Below are 22,590 nucleotides of genomic sequence, written 5' to 3' on the forward strand. Positions count from 1 at the left end.
GGCAGGTCGCTCAAAAAGTAGCAGGTCATTGCTTATGCCCTCAGATCCAGGATGAAACGGCTGAGGGAATGCCCGTTCGCAGTGAGCCTGGACAGGGAGAACACTGAGGAGTCGTACGAAATGGTCTGACCCGAGCACGTGCCATTTGTCATGGAGAGGAGTATAGGGAAAGATGAAGTAATGAGTAATGTGAAATCTGTCAATAAAGCTGTATTGAATCTGGATGTGATGCGAAGACACGAGAGTAAACTTTTACATTTTGAGTTGCACCAGGTCTGTGCATATGTTTCTTCACCAGAGGCGACCTTAAGAAACGAAGAAAAGGTCCTTATGGCACAGAAGACAGAGAGACAAGTAAGCTGACAGTGAAACATGATTTATATGTGCTGGTAGACCAGGGCACGCAAGGCCTGATAAGCTCATCTACGAATACAGCCCTGGCAAACCTTTACACTTGGCGTAGTCGGCAGGACGCCGCAAACGTGTCGCATGAGAAACCCATGGACGATGTGATTGATGTGACCAGAAAGGAAAGAGATGAAGTTGTTGTGGATGCTACTGAAATTCCTGATGTGACTGATACACTGGACTTGTCAAAAAACTTTAATGAGACTGACATTGTGATGACAGACATGGTGGCTCTAAAGATGGTGGATAATGGTGCGAAAAAGAAGGACAACAGCCCTGATCCCACCCTTCATTGGCATTCTTATGCATAATTGGCGTGAGAAGCTGTCTGGCATAGTCTGTGGCCTAATCATGGTGCCCGCCCCTGAGGGGTGTGTTGAAGAAGAAGGAGTACTCGCCCATTACAACAGGTTACAAGGAAATGGGTGGAGCGGCTGGAAGCATCCCCACCCTGGAATGGGTGGAGCCCAGAAGACAATTCCGTGTGCAACTGCATGTCATCATTACAAGATACGAAGCTGGCAGTGATGCACCACTCCTGCAACCATCACTGCGGAGGCATAGGCTGTGTGGAATGGAAGTGGCGGATGAAGGAGGAAAGAGCCAGGCCTGGATGTAAGGAAGACGACGCTGTTGCATGCTGTCACCTGCAGAGGGGAGTCACGGGCGGCTACCGGAGCCCAAGCCATCACGTCATCATGAGCAGGAACGTCAACGCCAGGAGCAGGAGACAGCGAAGGAGACCTCACTGAGAGAAAGTGCAGAACCGGATTCACAATACACCGAACAGGAGTTTCCATAATGAACAGAGAAGGAGCATTATCAGAAGGCACTGCTCCTACTGCATCCTGGCAGCCCATGGACTCTGCGGCTGCAGAGTCCTCTTCAGCTTGTATGCAAGCATGGAAAACTGATGACAAAGCTGCACGGGATGTGTGCCGTTGAACTGTTTGAATTTAGGAAAAAATGTAAATGTGAAAATTTGTGCTCGTTGCACTAATGTCATATAAGCAGTACATGGGACTGTTCTGAGTCCCTGCGGGTGAAGGAGCCCTGATACGCTCCCAAACTCGGGAGCCATGCAGCCATTACGGCAAGAAGAGAACGTTGTTTTGTCATTATGCTTTTGTTGCTACTGTTGCGCCCTTTCTGCTGAAAAGCAGGACTTTACATTTGAGGAACAACGGGCCCTTGGACTAATGGACCGGGTGAGGTTGCAGCGATTGACTGCGTTCTAGGACCAGGCAGCCTGCACATGGCGCACGGGGACAGTGCCGTACACACAGGGAGGGGGACATCTCCCTTAAGGAAAAAGTACCCGAAAGGTGCAGGTTTGAACTGCGTTATCTATGGACTGACGGTGCAAACGGATGGACTGTCTCCGGGCACCTGCTTGTAAATGCAGAGGAATGAAGAAAGTGTACTTTTGTTTACTTTTTTATCTGCCCTGCATGAAGTATTTACTTGAAACAATATAGTTTAAGTAAGACATGGTCAGGGACGACCATTGTAAAAGGAAGGGAGGACGCTAAGGAGCCGTATGAAAAGGTCCGACCCAGGCACGTGCCGTGTGGCTGGGAGGGAAGTACAGGGAAAGATTAAGTAACTTGTAACGTGAAATCTGTCGATTATACTGTGACGAATCTGGATGTGCTGCGAAGACTCGAGAGTAAAGTTTTACGTTTTGAGTTGCACCTGGACTGTGTCTCTGTTTGTTCACAAGTGACCGGAGGCGACCTTAAGAAATGAAGAAAAGACCCTGACAGCACAGAGGATGGAGAGAAGAATAAGCTGACAGTGAAACATGATTTATGTGTGTTGGGAGGCCACGGCATGCAAAGCTCAATTAACTCAGCCACGAATAGGGCCTTTGCCGACCTTTACATATTTGCCACAGCAATCATCTTCAGAATGTACGAGTTCTGTTCCCTAAAAGATGCAAAATAGTAAGACAAAAAGAGAAGTGACTAAAAAAACCTTGCTGATGATGAATCAGGGAATAGATATTCTTTTTTTCCAGTGCATACTCCATACTTTCTTTTTAATCCAAATTAATTTCAATTACACAATAAAATATGACTATGTAGGTGAACAAACCTCGATACATTTGGAACCATCGGGAACTGAGCACGATATGCTTTTCTTCTCAACATCGTAGGTGCCGGAACAGGTGTAGATGGAGCACTTATCTTCTGGTGGAACATAATTTTCTTCAGGCTGAAAATTAGTTAAATAATATCATGTGTAATTTAAAACATCCTTAGAATTATGCATAAAATGATACAAAACGGCGACTAATGTCAATATGTCTAGAGTATTTAAGTAGAATACAGTAGCTAAAAAGGAGCTTATGACTTTTTTGGAAGGTCACCAAAAATGCATATTTCACAATAGATAATGAGCACAGGAGAAATCAAAATTAAGGTTTTTTTTATCATTACATACAATTAAAACATGCTTTGAGCAAAACAAATCATATATTGTTATTATTTTTTGACCACACCTTCATAATTCTGGTTGTGTTGTCACTCATATTGATCACACAGGACACCTTTTTACATTTTCCACAACATTCGCCTTCAACTGTCTGGTATTCGTAGCCCTGGGGAACAAGATTTTTGCTTAGTTTGTAAAGTCTATAGGTCAGGGTTCCTGCAAAGAAAGCGAGGAGAGACTAGTACTACAAGCTTGTTCTACCTAGGTGGGTGCAGAACTTCCAAGAATTGACTCCAAATCCCAAATAATTTATGTAAGGGCCTATACTCACTTGAGAGAGACTTGCACGACTCTCGTGCGAGTCTCTCGTACAAAAGCCCGGCACTGCCGCCGGCACTGGTACCGGAGCGTGCGGCTGCATAGAAATACATGCAGTCACATGCTTCGGTCCCAGTGCCGGCATCTCTGCCAGGTTTTCATGCGAGAGACTCGCACGAGAATCGCGAGAGTCTCTCGCAAGTAAATATGAGCCCTAAGGGAAAGAAGTGCAGCCTTCTGAACTTCAGAGTTGGGTTGTGATTTATTCCCCAAACTTAAGCAAGTCTTTGAAGCTTTGGTGACTAAATCCCAACACATGTAAAAAAAAATAAAAAAAATTGGCGTGCAACTTTTCACTCTTGTTTGCACGTGGGCATCGTGATTTAGAGAGGTTCTCATATTAAATTGATCGTACCTGTTCACAATCTTCGATGGCACAAACTGTTCTGACTGCAACAGGCACATACTGATCTTCGATGTGCTGGCACTCAATCTGTTCACATGGCTTATCAAGGGAGCTCCATGTCTCACCAGGCTGTAAATACACAGTAAAATGAGATACTATACAGTTATGAGAATTTACAAATCCAAATGTGTGCACAACATGGAGAATTCAAAGTTAAAAGTTTTGTCTAGGACTAATATATTTATATTTTTCTTCTGGGAAACGTCATCAATATGAAATCGGTGGAGGACAGAGCAGCTGACTTCTCCAGCACTCAACTTCTAGCTGCTCAAGCAGCAGCCAGATAGTGGTAGTGTACAGAGTGGAAAACCACAGCCTGATGCATTGTTTAGCATCTAATACCAAGTTTTGGGGGTTTTTTTATCGGCCTTCGGCTAGGACCCAAGACATTAAGACTTGATGGATAAATGATCAGTAGACCAAGTACTGCAGTTTATTTCCCATGTAAGTGATTGTGGGGGTAGTGGAGCCCCACTAATCTCACACCATAGATAAGTTATTAATATGGTAACTTGAACAAATCCCTCAAGATAATTGTTTTTTGTGCTCTGGTGTCCCTCTGCAGTCAATAAATTTAAAGATGTATAGCAGTACTGCAATGTATAGGTTGAAAAGGTTTTATAACAATTACAGACATAAAGAGGATGCTCCGAATTTTAACAATGATGGCTTATGTTTAGGATAGGTCATCATTGTTTGATCAATGGAGATATAAATGCATGATAAACATTATCCAGAATAAACTAGTTTAACTATAAGTTACTAAATTATAAGGGCTCGTGCCAACAAAGATATTTTTGATCCGAGTGTGATCCGACAAAACATCAGATCACACTCGGCTCAGTGTTAGTCTATGGGGCCGCACACAAGCAAAAACTTTTCCTCTAACCAAGCCTACCCAAGGAAAAAATCCCTGTATGCCTGAGTTTGATCCAATATTCAGTCACTTCCGGCCATACAAGCCATTGAGTCAGCTGAACTCATCGGACTTCACTCGCATGACCATTCAGTGCAGTCCGATTTCGACAGAATGACAGAATGGAGAAAATCCTGATTTTTTTTCTCCATCTTCTCCTCATCCAAGAGAATTGGATCCCACTATGCTGACACTCTGATCAAACTCTGATTAGAGTGATTGTGATTTGCATAATTGACCCGATTTTATTGGATTAGAGAAAATACAGTTGTTTGCACCCAGCCAAATACTGAAGGTTTTAAGGGTTAACACTGAGGAACCCTGGCTGGTTTGGACAACAATGGGTTTAATGTGAGTGACCCTCTGCTGTCAAAGTACAGTCATGCTATTTACTACGAGGTAATCTCAATACTTAGGGATCTATACAGTTTTCCTTATATGGAAAAATAAATCTTAATGCAGTGAATTGCTTCTAGTAATAGCATTAGAATACCTTCAGAATGATTGTTGAGTTGCCTTTGGCATTCATTATACAAGCATAAGGTATACATTTATAAGGGGGTCACAGAAGCCATCCTGAACCTCCAAGCACATCCCGGTGTGGAGTGTATGTATAGATCATTCGTTATTGTGAAATGCTATGTCTAGGTACAGTGTACATTATACTGCTATGCATATACATGACTATAGTGTTGAATAGGGAAAGTGTAGTGCTCTTTATAGGCCACTAGATGGGGCATGTTAGTGAACATAGGTTAGGTAATAGTTAAGATAGGAGGGGTGACAATAGTTAGGAGAGGGGAGCTTCCTGGTTAGAGGGAGGAGGGCGCACATAAAGTTCGGATGGGCTTAAAGCCCGGCCAAAGCAGAGACCCTGGAATGTTCATTTAAGAAGGAGCCCAGCCATCCAGAGTCAGTAAGCCAGCATAGCTACAGATACAGCAGAGGCAGCAGCTACAGGAACTTGGGCTACAGGACAAGTCACCACAGCTCATCAGGGCAGGTCGCTCAACAAGTGGCAGGTAATTGCTTGGGCTGATGCCATCAGATCTGGGGTGAAACAGCTGAGGGAACTCCAGTGCGCAGTGAGTCTGGACAGGGAGGACACTGAGGAGCCGTATGAAATGGTCCGACCTGGGCATGCGCCATTTGTCAGGGAGAGCAGTGCAGGGAAAGATGAAGTAATGAGTAACATGAAATCTGTTGACAATGCTGTAACAAATCTGGATGTGCTGCGAAGACACGAGAGTAAAGTTTTACGTTTTGAGTTGCACCTGGACTGTGTCTCCATTTCTTCACAAGAGGCCGGAGGTGACGTTAAGAAACGAGGAAACGCCCTGATGGCGGAAAGGATGGAGAGACAAGTACGCTGACAGTGAAACTTGATGCATATGTGTTGGGAAGCAAGGGCACGCAAGACCTGATAAGCTCAGCTACGACTACGGCCCTGGCCAACCTTTACACTTGGCATAGTAGGCATGATGCCGCAAACATGCCACGTGAGAAACCCGTGAACGATGTCATTGATGTGACCAGAAAGGAAAGAGATGAAGTTATTGTGGATTCTACTCTAATGCCGGATGTAACTGATACACTGGACTTGTCTAAAACCTTTAATGAGACTGACAATGTGATGACAGAGACGGCGGCTCTAAACATGGTGGATAATGGTGTGCAAATGAAGGACAACAGCCCTGATCCAACCCTTCATGGGCGTCCTGATGGAGAATTGGCGCGACAAGCTGTCTGGCATAGTGTGTGGCTTAATCATAGTGCCCGCCCTTGATGGGTGTGTCTGAGAAGAATGAGATCTTGCCTCTTACAATAGGTTAGAAGGAAATGGGTGGAGCAGCTGGAAGCAACCACAACCTGGAATGGGTGGGGCCCAGAAGACAATTCTGTGTGCAGCTGCATGACATCATTATGAGATACGGCGTAGGCAGTGATGCACCACTCCTGCACCCTTCACTGCAGAGGCATAGGCTGCGTTCAAAGGAAGAGGTGGCAGGAGGAGGAAAGAACCCGGCCTGGCATAAGGAAGATGATGGTGTTGCATAGAACCTGTCACCTGCGGAGGGGAACCACTGGCAGCTGACAGAGCACGAGCCACCACGTCATCGCGAGCAGGAACACCAAGGCCAGGAGTCGGAGACAGCGACCACCCGAAGGAGCATACAATGGTAGAAAGTGCCGAACCGATGCCACGAAACGCCGAGCCGAAGCTTCTATGATGACAGGAGCAGGAGCATATCGGAAGGCGGAATCTTTTCGCCAAGAGCCAGCATTACAGCAGCAGCAGGGACTGGAGCCAGTGATGACCCTAGAGGAGCCTGAACAGGAAGTAAAGGTCGAGCTGGCACTTCATCATCAGAAGCGGCTATTTCGCGGTAGCAGTGATATTGTGTCCGGAGGATGGCAGCCTGGGACTATATGCAGGCCCAAGTTGGTGTTTCCACTACCTCCAGCACTGCTCCTGCTGCATCCTGGCAGCCCATGGACTCTGCGGCAGCAGAGTCATCTTCAGCTTGTACACGGGCGTGGAACACTGATGACAAAGCAGCATGGAACGCGTGCCTTTGAAATGTGTAAATTCAGGAAAAAATGTAAATGTGAAAAGTTGTGCTCGTTGCACTATTGTCATATAAACAGTACACGGAACTGTTCTGCGTCCCTGCGGGTGAAGGAGCCCTGATACGCTCCCAGAGTCGGGAGCCATGTGGCCATTACGGCCTGGAGAGAACCTTGTTTTGTCATTATGTTTTTGTTGCTACTGTTGCGCCCTTTCTGCTGAATAGCAGGACTTTGCATTTGTGGAACAACGGGCCCTTGGACTAATGGACCGGGTGAGGCTGCAGCGACAGACTGCATTCTAGGACCAGGCAGACTGCACATAGCGTACGGGACTGTGCCGTACACAAAGGGAGGGGGACATCTCCCTTAAGGACAAAGTACCCGAAAGGTGCAGGTTTGAACTGCATTGTGTTTGGACTGACGGTGCAAACTGATGGACTGTCTTTGGGCATCTGCTTGTAAATGCAGATTAATGAAGAAAGTGTTCTTTTGTTTATTTGTTTATTCTCCCTGAGTGGAGTATAAACAGTTTAAGAAAGACTTGGTCAGGGACTACCATTGTAAAAGGAAGGGAGGACGCTGAGGAGCCTATGAAACGGTCCAACTCGGGCATGAGCCTTGTGGCAGGGAGAGGAGTACAGGGAAAAATGAAGTAAGGTGCAAAGTGAAATCTGTCAATAATGCTGTAACGAATCTAGATGTGCTTTGAAGACACGAGATTAAAGTTTAACATTTTGAGTTGCACCTGGATGGATTCTCTGTTTGTTCACAAGCGGCCGGAGTCGACCTTAATAAAGGAAGAAAAAAGCCCTGACGGTGCAGAGGATGGAGAGACAAGTAAGCTGACAGTGAAACATGATTTATATGTGTTGGGAGGCAAGGGCACGCAAGGCCCAATAAGCTCAGTCACGAATACGGCCTTGGCCGACCTTTACACATTTGTCACAGCAATCATCTTCAGAATGTATGAGTTCTGTTCCCTAAAAGATGCAACATTGTAAGACAAAAAAGAGAAGTGACTAAAAAAACCTTGCAGATGATGAAACAGGGAATAGATATTCTTTTTTTCTAGTGCATACTCCATACTTCCTTTTTCATTCAAATTTATTTCAATTACATAATAAAATATGACTATGTAGGTGAACAAACCTCGATACATTTGGAACCATCGGGAACTGAGCACGATATGCTTTTCTTCTCAACATCGTAGGTGCTGGAACAGGTGTAGATGGAGCACTGATCTTCTGGTGAAACATAATTTTCTTCAGGCTGAAAATTAGTTAAATAACATCATGAGTAATTTAAAACATCCTTAGAATTATGCACAAAATGATACAAAACGTCGACTAATGTCAATATGTCTAGTGTATATGAGTAGAATACAATAGCTGAAATGGAGCTCATGACTATTTTTTGGAAGGTTACACAAAATGCGTTTTTCACAATAAATAATGAGCACAGGAGAAATCAAAATTAAGGTTTCAGGAGCAGAATAGAATTTTGAAGTTCCATTTTTATTTTTACATGCAATTAAAACATGCTTTGAGCAAAGCAAGTCATATATTTTTATTATTTTTTGACCATACCTTCATAACTCTGGTTGTGTTGTCACTCATATTGATCACACAGGACACCTTTTCACATATTCCACAACATTCACCTTCAACTGTCTTGTATTCGTAGCCCTGGGGAACAAGACACTAGCTTAGTTTCTAAAGTCTATAGGTCAGGGTTCCTGCAAAGAAAGCAAATTGGGACTAGTACTACAAGCTTGTTCTACCTAGGTGGGTGCAGAACTTCCAAGAATTGACTCAGGTTCTGAAATAATTCATGTGAGGGCTCATACTAACTTGTGAGAGACTCGCACCATTCTCATGTAGAAATACATGTAGCCACACGCTCCGTTCCCAGTGCCGGCGGCTGTCCCAGGTTTTCATGTGAGAGACTCGCACAAGAATTGTGTGAGTTTCTCATAAGTGAGTATGAGCCCTAAGGGAAAGAAGAGCAACCTTCTGAACTTCAGAGATGGGTTGTGATTTATTCACCAAACTTAAGCAAGTCTCTGAAGCTTTGGTGACTAAATCCCAACATTTAAAAAAAAAAAAAAAAATGGAGTGCTACTTTCCACTCTTGTTTGCACATGGGCATTGTGATTTAGAGAGGTTCTAATACTAAAATACTAAATTGATCGTACCTGTTCACAATGTTCGCTGGCACAAACTGTTCTGATTGCAACAGGCACATACTGATCTTCAATGTGCTGGCACTCAATCTGTTCACATGGCTTATCAGGGGAGCTCCATGTCTCACCAGGCTGTAAATACACAGTAAAATGAGATATTATACAGATATAAGAATTTACAAATCCAAATGTGTGCACAAAATGAAGAATTCAAAGTTAAAAGGGTTGTCTAGGACTAATATATTTATATTTTTCTTCTGAGAAATGTCATCAATATGAAATCGGTGGAGGACAGAGCAGCTGACTTCCCCAGCACTTAAATTCTAGCTGCTCAAGCAGCAGCCGGATAGTGGTAGTGTACAGAGTGGAAAACCACAGCTTGATGCATTGTTCAGCATCTAATACCGAGTTTTTGTGGTTTTTTTATCGGCCTTCGGCTTGGACCCGACACATTGAGACTTGATGGATAAATGATCAGTAGACCAAGTACTGCAGTTTATTTCCCATGTAAGTGATTGTGGCAGCAGTGTCGCCCCACTAATCTCATACCATAGATAAGTTATTAATATGTTGACTTGAACAAATCCTTCAAGATAACTGTTGTTTTGTGCTCTGGTAGCCATCTGCAGTCAATAGATTTAAAGATTTATAGCAGTATTGCAACATGTAGGTTTAATGGGTTTTATACCAATTATAGACTTGAAGAGGTTGCTCGGAACTTCGGAACTTTAACAGTGATGGCCTATGTTTACAATAGGTCATCATTGTTTGATCAATGGAGATGTGTCACCCAGCGCCCCTGCTGATCAGCTGTTCCAGCAGTGACCGGAAATGCTCAGCTATGGATCTGCAAAGCTCTTTCTACTGTATGTACTGCACATCCGCCCCCTATTCAAATCTATTGAGTTGTGGATGTGTAGCACACAACCATGGCCACTATACTTTCGATAGAGTTGTTCATCTCAAATTTGGGCAGTTCCAGCTGCCACCATGAATGAGAGCTGATGACCATCGGGGGTGTAGAGTGCTGCACCCCAAACAGATCAGACATTGATGACCTATTATAAGGATAATAAATTAATGTTAATGTCCAAGACAAGTCATTTATCTATAGACTTTTCAGCTCTCATCAGTATAAGACATGGATACAATTCCAGGGGCAAATGCAGGATGTTTAGATAGAAGTTTACTAGAGCCTTGATGTCCAAAGTGTAGACAGTATGACAACCCCTGATGCCAAACTCCTATATGAATTGTATGGAATTTCTGCATGTGTTTCTATATCATATATGCATTATAATAATCTTTATTTTTCATATAGCGCTAACATATTCCGCAGCGCTTTTACAGTTTGCACACATTATCATCTCTGTCCCTGATGGGGCTCACAATCTAAATTCCCTATCAGTATGTCTTTGGAATGTGGGAGGAAACCGGAGAAGCCGGAGGAAACCCACGAAAACACGGGGAGAACATACAAACTCCTTGTAGATGTTGTCCTTGGGGGAATTTGAAACCAAGGACTCCAGCGCTGCAAGGCTGCAGTGCTATCCACTGAGCCACCGTGCTGCCCTAATGCATAATGCCCTATGCATTATGCATATATGATAGTGTTGTTTGTGCATTATATAAATGCATGATAACCACTATCCAGAATAAACTAGTTTGACTATAAGTTACTAATTTATAAGGGCTCGTGCCAACAAGCATATTTTTTATATTAGTGTATTCCGACAAAACATCAGATCACACTTGGCTCAGTGTTATTCTATGGGGCCGTACACAAGCAAAAACTTTTCCTCTAACCAAGCCTACCCAAGAAAAAAATCGCTGTATGCCCGAGATAGATCCAATATACGATCACACCTGGCCATACAAGCCAGTGAGTCCACTGAACACATCGGACTTCACTCGCATGACAAATGATTGCAGTCCGATTTTCACAGAATGACATAATGGAGAAAATGCTGATTTTTTATCTCCATCTCCTCATCCAAGAGAATTGGATCTCACTTTGTTGACAGGCTTATCAAACTCTGATTCGACTGATTGTGATTTACATAACTGACGCAATTTTGTTGGATGAGAGAATATACAGTTGTATGCACCCAACCAAATACTGAAGGTTTTAAATGTTAACACCAAGGAATCCTGGTTGGTTTGGAGAACAATGGGTTTAATGTGAGTGACCCTGTGCTGTCAAAGTTCAGTTATGCTATTTACTACGAGGTAATCTCAATACTTAAGGATCTATACAGTTTTCTTTATATGCAAAAATAAATCTTAATGCAGTGAATTGCTTCTAATAATGGCATTAGAATACCTTCAAAATGATTGTTGAGTTGCCTTTGGCATTCATTATACAATCATGAGGTATACATTTGTAAGGAGGTCACAGAAGCCGTCCTGAACCCCCAAGCACGTCCCGGTTTGGAGTGAATATATAGGTCATGCGTAATTTTGAAATGCTATGTTTATATACAGTGTATATAATACTGCTATGTATATATATGACTATAGTGTTAAATAGGGAAAGTGTAGTGCTCTTTATAGGCCACTAGATCGGGCACGTTAGTGAACATAGGTTAGGTAATAATTAAGATAGGAGGGGGTCATAATAGTTAGGAGAGGGGAGCTTCTTGGTTAGAGGGAGAAGGACCAGGGCACCCATAGAGCTGAGATGGGCTTAAAGCCCAGCCAAAGCAGAGACCCTGGAACGTCCATTTAACAAGAAGCCCAGCCATCCAGAGTCAGTGAGCCAGCCTAGCTACAGATACAGCAGAGGAAGCAGCTACAGGAACTAGGGCTACAGGACAAGTCACTGCAGCTCATCAGGGCAGGTCGCTCAACAAGTGGCAGGTCATTGCATGGGCTGATGCCCTCAGATCCAGAGAGAAAAGGCTTTGGGAACCCCCGTACGCAGTGAGTCTGGACAGGGAGGACGCTGAGAAGCCGTGTGAAATGGTACAACCTGGGCACGTGGCGTTTGTCAGAGAGAGGAGTACAGGGAAAGATGAAGTAACGAGTAATGTGAAATCTGTCGATAATGCTGTAATGAATCTGGATGTGCTGCGAAGACATGAGAGCTAAGTTTTACGGTTTGAGTTGCATCTGATCTGTGTATCTGTTTCTTCACCAGAGGCTAACTTAAGAAATGAAGAAAAGGCTCTGATGGCGCAGATCACGGAGGGACAAGTAGGCTGAAAGTGAAACATGATTTATATGTTTTGTGAGGCCAGGGCACGCAAGGCCTGATAAGCTCAGCTACGACTACAGCCCTGGCGGACCTTTACACTTGGCGTAGTCGGCAGGATGCCGCAAACATGCCGCGTGAGAAACCCGTGAATGATGTCATTGATGTGACCAGAAAGGAAAGAGATGAAGTTATTGTGGATGCTACTGAAATGCCGGATGTGACTGATAAACTAGACTTGTCTAGAACCTTTAATGAGACTGACATTGTGATGACAGAGATGGTGGCTCTAAAGATGGTGGATAATGGCGTGCAAATGAAGGACAACAGCTCTGATCCCACCCTTCGCCGGCGTCCTGATGGAGAATTGGCATGAGAAGCTGTCTGGCCTAGTCTGTGGCCTAACCATGGTGCCTGTCCCTGAAGGGTGCATCGGAGAAGAAGGAGAACTCACACCTTACAACAGGTTACAAGGAAATGGGTGGAGCAGCTGGAAACAACCCCACCCTGGAATGGGTGGAGCCCAGAAGACAATCCTGTGTGCAGCTGCATGGCGTCATTACAAGATACAGCGCCGGCAGTGATCCACCACTCCTGCACCCATCATTGTGGAGGCATAGGCTGCGTGGAATGGAAGTGGTGGAAGGAGTAGGAAAAAGCCAGGCCTGGACGTAAAGAAGACGACGCTCTTGCATGGTACCTGTCACCTGCAGAGGGGAGTCATGGGCGCGATTCGGAGCCCGAGCCACCACTTCATCGCAAGCGGGAACGCCAATGCCAGGAGCAGGAGACAGCGAAGGAGCCCTCGCCAAGAGAAAGTGCTGAACCGGAGTCACAATACACCGAACAGAAGCTTCCACGACGACCAGAGCAGGAGCATTATTGGAAGGTGGAACCTTCTCACCTAGAGTCAGCGTTACAGCAGCAGTGGGGAATGGAGCCAGTGACGACCCTAGAGGAGCCTGAACTGGAAGTAAAGGCCAAGCTGGCACTTCATCATCGGGAGCCGGAGAGCGCCGCAGTGTCCACGGAAGGATTCAGCACTCGTGGGACAAGTGCGACCAGATCCCCAAAGTCACTAATGGTGAGTGAACCATGACCTGTGACAAAGGAAGGCTGATCCTTGCCATGGCCTTCTACCCTGCCAGGCTGAACTGTTCCTCGGCCCTCTGTCTCGGGGAGCGAGCCCCTTGATTTGTCCGACAGTCATCAGGGACAGGAGGCCAGGCCCATGTCGAGTGCAAGTGTAGAGTTGGGCACTCCCCGGGTCTGCAAAGCAGTACAGGGCCCATCCCCCATCCCTGGACAGTCCGTCTGTATTGTGGACATTAACGCTAGGAAGAAACAGTGAGAGAAATAAATTTTGGACTAGCTGCACCAAGACGGGGAGGGCGCTATGGATGGGCGCCACTCTCATGGGCATCTGGTTTACGCCAACGTGGAACAAGGACATGGCTTTATCCGGGAGGCAGGAACTGATGTCAAAATCTACGTTATCGTTCCCTCCATGAGACACAGGTGACCCCTATTGCAAGGGGACTGGGTCTCTTACTTTAAGGAGGACTGCTCAAGGGGCTATTTCACGGTAGCTGTGACATTGTGTCTGGAGGTTGGCAGCCTTGGACTATATGCGGGCCCAAGTCAGGAGCAGTCGGCTCCCCGTGTTTCCACTACGTCCAGCACTGCTCCTGCTGCATCCTGGCAGCCCATGGACTTTGGGGCTACACAGTCCTCTTCAGCTCGTACGAGGGCATGGAACACTGATGACAAAGCGGCACGGGATGCGTGCAGTTGAGCTGTTTAAATTCAGGAAAAAATGTAAATGTGAAAAGTTGTGCTCATTGCACTATTGTCATATAAGCAGTACACGAGACTGTTCTGCATCCCTGCGGGTGAAGGAGCCCTGATACACTCCCAGAGTCGGGAGCCATGTGGCCATTACGGCCAGGAGAGAACTTTGTTTTGTCATTATGTTTTTGTTGGGCCTGTTGCGCCCTTTCTGCTGAACAGCAGGACTTTGCCTTTGTGGAACAACGGGCCCTTGGACTAATGGACCAGGTGAGGCTGCAGCGACAGACTGCGTTCTAGGACCAGGCAGTCTGCACATGGTGCATGGGTCCGTGCCATACACAAAGGGAGGGGGACATCTCCCTTAAGGAAAAAGTACCTAAAAGGTGCAGGCTTGAACTGCGTATTTATCGATGGACTGACGGTCCAAACGGATGGACTGTCTCTGGGCACCTGCTTGTAAATACAGAGGATTGAAGAAAGTGTACTTTTGTTTACTTGTTTATCCTCCCTGTGTGGGGTATTTACTTGTAACAATAAAGTTTAAGTAAGACATGGTCAGAGACGACCATTGTAAAAAGGAAGGGAGGACTCTGAGGAGCCAGGCACGTGCCGTGTGGCAGGAAGGGGAGTACAGGGAAAGATGAAGTAACTTGTAAAGTAAAATCTGTTGATAATGCTGTAACGGATCTGGATGTGCTGCTAGGACACGAGCGTAAAGTTTTACGTTTTGAGTTGCACCTGGACTATGTCTCTGTTTGCTCACAAGTGACCGGAGGTGACCTTAAGGCTATGTGCACACACTGCAGATTCACCTGCGGGTTTTTTCCCGCAGAACCGCAGGTAAAACCGCAGGTAAAGTGACCTGTGGTTTTGCTGCGGTTTGGCCTGCGGTTTTGCCCTGCGGATTCACACCTCTACTATGTTAAAGGTGTGAAACCGCAGCAGAATCCGCAGAAATAATTGACATGCTGCGGAAAAAAAACCACAGCAAAACCGCGAGGAAAAAACCGCAGCGTGAGCACTACGGTTTTGAAAACCCATAGGTTAACATGGTAAAGTACCATGTCTGCAGAACTGCTGCGGTTCCGCAGGGCCAAAACCGCAGCGGAATCGCAACAAAAACCGCAGCGTGTGCACATAGCCTAAGAAACGAAGAAAAGGCCCTGACGGCGCAGAGGATGGAGTGACAAGTAAGCTGACAGTGAAACATGATTTATATGTGTTGGGAGGCCAGGGCACGCAAGGCTCAATTAACTCAGCCAAGAATATGGCCTTGGTCGACCTTTTCACATTTGCCACAGCAATCATCTTCAGAATGTAAGACTTCTGTTCCCTAAAAGATGCAAAATAGTAAGACATAAAGAGAAGTGACTAAAAAATACTTGCAGATGATGAATCAGGGAATAATTATTCTTTTTTTCTGGTGCATACTACATACTTCCTTTTTAATCCAAATTTATTTCAATTACACAATAAAATATGACTATGTAGGTGAACAAACCTCGATACATTTGGAACCATCGGGAACTGAGCACGATATGCTTTTCTTCTCAACATCGTAGGTGCTGGAACAGGTGTAGATGGAGCAATTATCTTCTGGTGGAACATAATTTTCTTCAGGCTGAAAATTAGTTAAATAATATCATGTGTAATTTAAAACATCCTTTGAATTATGCACAAAATGATACAGAACGGCGACTAATGTCAATATGTGTAGAGTATTTAAGTAGAATACAGTAGCTAAAAAGGTGCTTATCACTTTTTTGGAAGGTCACACAAATTGCATTTTTCACAATAGATGATGAGCACCGGAGAAATCAAAATTAAGGTTTCAGGAGCAGAATAGAATTTTGAAGTTTCATTTTTATCTTTACATACAATTAAAACATGCTTTAAGCAAAACAAATCATATATTGTTACTATTTTTTGACCACACCTTTATAATTCTGGTTGTGTTGTCACTCATATTGATCACACAGGACACCTTTTCACATTTTCCACAACATTTGCCTTCAACTGTATGGTATTCGTAGCCCTGGGGAACAAGATATTTGCTTAGTTTGTAAAGTCTATAGGTCAGGGTTCCTGCAAAAAAAAACAAATTGGGACTAGTACTACAAGCTTGTTCTGCCTAGGTGGGTGCAGAACTTCCAAGAATTGACTCAGATTCCCAAATAATTCATGTGAGTGCTCATACTCACTTGCGAGAGACTTGCACAATTCTCGTGCGAGTCTCTCGCACGAAAACCTGGCACTGCCGCCGGCACTGGGATCGGAGCGTGCGGCTGCATAGAAATACATGTAACCCCACTCTCCGGTCCCAGTGCCGGCGGCTCTGCCGGGTTTTCATGCGAGAGAAGTAAGTATGAGCCACCCTAAGGGAAAGAAGAGCAGCCTTCTGAACTACAGAGTTGGGCTGTGATTTATTCCCCAAACTTAAGCAAGTCTCTGAAGCTGTGGTGACTAAGTCCCAACATTTAAAAAAAAATAAAAAAAATTGGTGTGCAACTTTCCACTCTGGTTTGCGCATGGGCATTGTGATTTAGAGAGTTTCTCATATTAAATTGATCGTACCTGTTCACAATCTTCGATGGCACAAACTGTTCTGACTGCAACAGGCACATACTGATCTTCAATGTGGTGGCACTCAATCTGTTCACATGGCTTATCAGGGGAGCTCCATGTCTCACCAGGCTGTAAATACACAGTAAAAAGAGATACTATACCGTTATGAGAATTTACAAATCCAAATGTGTGCACAACATGGAGAATTCAAAGTTAAAAGGTTTGTCTAGGACTAATATATTTATATTTTTCTTCTGGGAAATGTCATCAATATGAAATCGGTGGACGACAGAGCAGCTGATTTTCTCAGCACTCAAATTCTTGCTGCCAGATAGTGGAAAACCACAGCTTGATGCATTGTTTAGCATCTAATACCGAGTTTTGGGGGGGGGGTTTATCGGCCTTCGGCTCGGGCCAGAGACATTGAGACTTGATGGATAAATGATCAGTAGGCCAAGTAATGCAGTTTATTTCCCATGTAAGTGATTGTGGGGGTAGTGGATCCACACTAATTTCATACCATAGATAAGTTATTATTATGTTGACTTGAACAAATCCTTCAAGATAATTGTTGTTTTGTGCTCTGGTGGCCATCTGCAGCCAATAGATTTAAAGATTTATAGCAGTATTGCAACATGTAGGTTTACTGCACATCCGCCCCCTATTCAAATCTATTGGGTGTGGAACTGTAGCACGTGACCATGGCCACTATACCTTCGATAGAGTTGCTCATCTCAAATTTGGGCAGTTCCAGCTGCCGCCATGAATGAGAGCTGATGACCGGCGGGGGTGCACAGTGTTGCACCCCCAACAGATCAGACATTGATGACCTATTATAAGGATAATAAATCAATGTTAATGTCCAAGACAAGTCCTTTACCTATAGAATTTAGAGGTCTCATCAGTTTAAGACATGGAAACAATGCCAGGGGCAAATGCAGGATGTTTAGATAGAGTTTTACTAGAGCCTTAAAGTGTAGACAGTATGACAACCCCTGATGCCAAACTCCTATATGAATTGTATGGAATTTCTGCATGTCTTTCTATTTCATATATGCATTATGCATATATGATAGTATTGTTCATCGTGCGTTATATAAATGCATGATAAACACTATCCAGAATAAACTAGTTTGACTATAAGTTACTAATTTATAAGGGCTCGTGCCAACAAACATATTTTTGATCTGACTGTATTCCGACAAAACATCAAATCGCACTTGGCTCAGTGTTATTCTATGGGGCCGTACACAAGCAAAAACTTTTCCTCTAACCAAGCCTGCCCAAGGAAAAAATCACTGTATGCCTGAGATTGATCCAATATTCGATCACACCTGGCCATACAAGCCATTGAGTCCGCTGAACACATCAGACTTCACTCGCATGACAAATGATTGCAGTCCAATTTCCACAGAATGACAGAATGGAGAAAAGCTGATTTTTTATCTCCATCTTCTCCTCATCCAAGAGAATTGGATCTCACTATGTTGACACGCTTATCAAACTCTGATTCGACTGATTGTGATTTACATAACTGACGCAATTTTGTTGGATGAGAGAATATACAGTTGTATGCACCCAACCAAATACTGAAGGTTTTAAATGTTAACACCAAGGAATCCTGGTTGGTTTGGAGAACAATGGGTTTAATGTGAGTGACCCTGTGCTGTCAAAGTTCAGTTATGCTATTTACTACGAGGTAATCTCAATACTTAAGGAACTATACAGTTTCTTTATATGCAAAAATAAATCTTAATGCAGTGAATTGCTTCTAGTAATGGCATTAGCATACCTTTAAAATGATTGTTGAGTTGCCTTTGGCATTCATTATACAATCATGAGGTATACATTTGTAAGGGGGTCACAGAAGCCGTCCTGAACCCCCAAGCACGTCCCGGTTTGGAGTGAATGTATAGGTCATGCGTAATTTTGAAACGCTATGTTTATATACAGTGTATATAATACTGCTATGTATATATATGACTATAGTGTTAAATAGGGAAAGTGTAGTGCTCTTTATAGGCCACTAGATCGGGCACATTAGTGAACATAGGTTAGGTAATAATTAAGATAGGAGGGGGTCATAATAGTTAGGAGAGGGGAGCTTCTTGGTTAGAGGGAGAAGGACCAAGGCACCCATAGAGCTCAGATGGGCTTAAAGCCCAGCCAAAGCAGAGACCCTGGAACGTCCATTTAACAAGAAGCCCAGCCATCCAGAGTCAGTGAGCCAGCCTAGCTACAGATACAGCAGAGGAAGCAGCTACAGGAACTAGGGCTACAGGACAAGTCACTGCAGCTCATCAGGGCAGGTCGCTCAACAAGTGGCAGGTCATTGCTTGGGCTGATGCCCTCAGATCCAGGGTGAAATGGCTTTGGGAACCCCCGTACGCAGTGAGTCTGGACAGGGAGGACGCTGAGGAGCCATGTGAAATGGTACGACCCGGGCATGTGGAGTTTGTCAGAGAGAGGAGTACAGGGAAAGATGAAGTAACGAGTAATGTGAAATCTGTCGATAATGCTATAATGAATCTGGATGTGCTGCGAAGACATGAGAGCAAAGTTTTACGGTTTGAGTTGCATCTGATCTGTGCATCTGTTTCTTCACCAGAGGCCAGAGGCTAACTTAAGAAATGAAGAAAAGGCTCTGATGGCGCAGATCATGGAGGGACAAGTAGGCTGAAAGTGAAACATGATTTATATGTTTTGTGAGGCCAGGGCACGCAAGGCCTAATAAGCTCAGCTACGACTACAGCCCTGGCGGACCTTTACACTTGGCGTAGTCGGCAGGATGCCGCAAACATGCCGCGTGAGAAACCCGTGAACGATGTCATTGATGTGACCAGAAAGGAAAGAGATGAAGTTATTGTGGATGCTACTGAAATGCCAGATGTGACTGATAAACCGGACTTGTCTAGAACCTTTAATGAGGCTGACATTATGATGACAGAGATGGTGGCTCTAAAGATGGTGGATAATGGCGTGCAAATGAAGGACAACAGCTCTGATCCCACCCTTCACCGGCGTCCTGATGGAGAATTGGCATGAGAAGCTGTCTGGCCTAGTCTGTGGCCTAACCATGGTGCCTGTCCCTGAAGGGTGCATCGGAGAAGAAGGAGAACTCACACCTTACAACAGGTTACAAGGAAATGGGTGGAGCGGCTGGAAACAACCCCACCCTGGAATGGGTGGAGCCCAGAAGACAATCCTGTGTGCAGCTGCATGGCGTCATTACAAGATACAGCGCCGGCAGTGATGCACCACTCCTGCACCCATCATTGTGGAGGCATAGGCTGCGTGGAATGGAAGTGGCGGAAGGAGTAGGAAAAAGCCAGGCCTGGACGTAAGGAAGACGACGCTCTTGCATGGTACCTGTCACCTGCAGAGGGGAGTCATGGGCGCGTGTCGGAGCCCGAGCCACCACTTCATCGCAAGCGGGAACGCCAATGCCAGGAGCAGGAGACAGCGAAGGAGCCCTCGCCAAGAGAAAGTGCCGAACCGGAGTCACAATACACCGAACAGAAGCTTCCACGACGACCAGAGCAGGAGCATTATTGGAAGGCGGAACCTTCTCACCTAGAGTCAGCGTTACAGCAGCAACGGGGAATGAAGCCAGTGACGATCCTAGAGGAGCCTGAACTGGAAGTAAAGGCCAAGCTGGCACTTCATCATCGGGAGCCGGAGAGCGCCGCAGTGTCCACGGAAGGATTCAGCACTCGTGGGACAAGTGCGACCAGATCCCCAAAGTCACTAATGGTGAGTGAACCATGACCTGTGACAAAGGAAGGCTGATCCTTGCCACGGCCTTCTACCCTGCCAGGCTGAACTGTTCCTTGGCCCTCTGTCTCAGGGAGCGAGCCCCTTGATTTGTCCGACAGTCATCAGGGACAGGAGGCCAGGCCCATGTCGAGTGCAAGTGTAGAGTTGGGCACTCCCCGGGTCTGCAAAGCAGTACAGGGCCCGTCCCCCATCCCTGGAACGTCCGTCTGTATTGTGGCCATTAACGCTAGGAAGAAACAGTGAGAGAAATAAATTTTGGGCTAGCTGCACCAAGACGGGGAGGGCGCTATGGATCGGCGCCACTCTCATGGGCATCTGGTTTACGCCAACGTGGAACAAGGACATGGCTTTATCCGGGATGCAGGAACTGATGTCAAAATCTACGTTATCGTTCCCTCCATGAGACACAGGAGACCCCTATTGCAAGGGGACTGGGTCTCTTACTTTAAGGAGGACTGCTCAAGGGGCTATTTCACGGTAGCTGTGACATTGTGTCTGGAGGTTGGCAGCCTTGGACTATATGCGGGCCCAAGTCAGGAGCAGTCGGCTCCCCGTGTTTCCACTACGTCCAGCACTGCTCCTGCTGCATCCTGGCAGCCCATGGACTTTGGGGCTACACATTCCTCTTCAGCTCGTACGAGGGCATGGAACACTGATGACAAAGAGGCACAGGATGCGTGCAGTTGAGCTGTTTGAATTCAGGAAAAAATGTAAATGTGAAAAGTTGTGCTCATTGCACTATTGTCATATAAGCAGTACACGAGACTGTTCTGCATCCCTGCGGGTGAAGGAGCCCTGATACAATCTCAGAGTCGGGAGCCATGCGGCCATTACGGCCAGGAGAGAACTTTGTTTTGTCATTATGTTTTTGTTGGGCCTGTTGCGCCCTTTCTGCTGAACAGCAGGACTTTGCCTTTGTGGAACAACGGGCCCTTGGACTAATGGACCAGGTGAGGCTGCAGCGACAGACTGCGTTCTAGGACCAGGCAGCCTGCACATGGTGCATGGGTCCGTGCCATACACAAAGGGAGGGGGACATCTCCCTTAAGGAAAAAGTACCTAAAAGGTGCAGGCTTGAACTGCGTATTTATCGATGGACTGACGGTCCAAACGGATGGACTGTCTCTGGGCACCTGCTTGTAAATACAGAGGATTGAAGAAAGTGTACTTTTGTTTACTTGTTTATCCTCCCTGTTTGGGGTATTTACTTGTAACAATAAAGTTTAAGTAAGACATGGTCAGAGACGACCATTGTAAAAAGGAAGGGAGGACTCTGAGGAGCCAGGCACGTGCCGTGTGGCAGGAAGAGGAGTACAGGGAAAGATGAAGTAACTTGTAAAGTAAAATCTGTTGATAATGCTGTAACGGATCTGGATGTGCTGCTAGGACACGAGCGTAAAGTTTTACGTTTTGAGTTGCACCTGGACTATGTCTCTGTTTGCTCACAAGTGACCGGAGGTGACCTTAAGGCTATGTGCACACACTGCAGATTCACCTGCGGGTTTTTTCCCACGGAACCACAGGTAAAACCGCAGGTAAAGTGACCTGCGGTTTGGCTGTGGTTTGGCCTGCGGTTTTGCCCTGCGGTTTCACACCTCTACTATGTTAAAGTTGTGAAACCGCAGCAGAATCAGCAGAAATAATTGACATGCTGCGGAAAAAAACCCACAGCAAAACCGCGAGGAAAAAACCGCAGCGTGAGCACTACGGTTTTGAAAACCCATAGGCTAACATGGTAAAGTACCATGTCTGCAGAACTGCTGCGGTTCCGCAGGGCCAAAACCGCAGCGGAATTGCAACAAAAACCGCAGCGTGTGCACATAGCCTAAGAAACGAAGAAAAGGCCCTGACGGCGCAGAGGATGGAGTGACAAGTAAGCTGACAGTGAAACATGATTTATATGTGTTGGGAGGCCAGGGCACGCAAGGCTCAATTAACTCAGCCAAGAATATGGCCTTGGTCGACCT

General features: G+C 45.4%; 1 protein-coding gene across 1 annotated transcript in view; it reads right to left on the reverse strand.

Annotated features, from left to right (window-relative positions):
- The window catches only part of LOC141058132 (uncharacterized), a 125,836-nt gene that overhangs the window by 26,179 nt on the left and 77,067 nt on the right, over positions 1-22,590 (reverse strand). Inside the window, 3 exon segments of the mRNA XM_073554291.1 lie at positions 2,300-2,337; positions 2,506-2,625; positions 2,912-3,010. Of these exon segments, the coding sequence (XP_073410392.1) occupies positions 2,300-2,337; positions 2,506-2,625; positions 2,912-3,010 (257 nt within the window).

The sequence above is a fragment of the Dendrobates tinctorius genome, unplaced genomic scaffold, assembly GCF_039654945.1.
Source record: "Dendrobates tinctorius isolate UK_male_01 unplaced genomic scaffold, ASM3965494v1 ptg000211l, whole genome shotgun sequence".
Taxonomy (NCBI): Eukaryota; Metazoa; Chordata; class Amphibia; order Anura; family Dendrobatidae; genus Dendrobates; species Dendrobates tinctorius.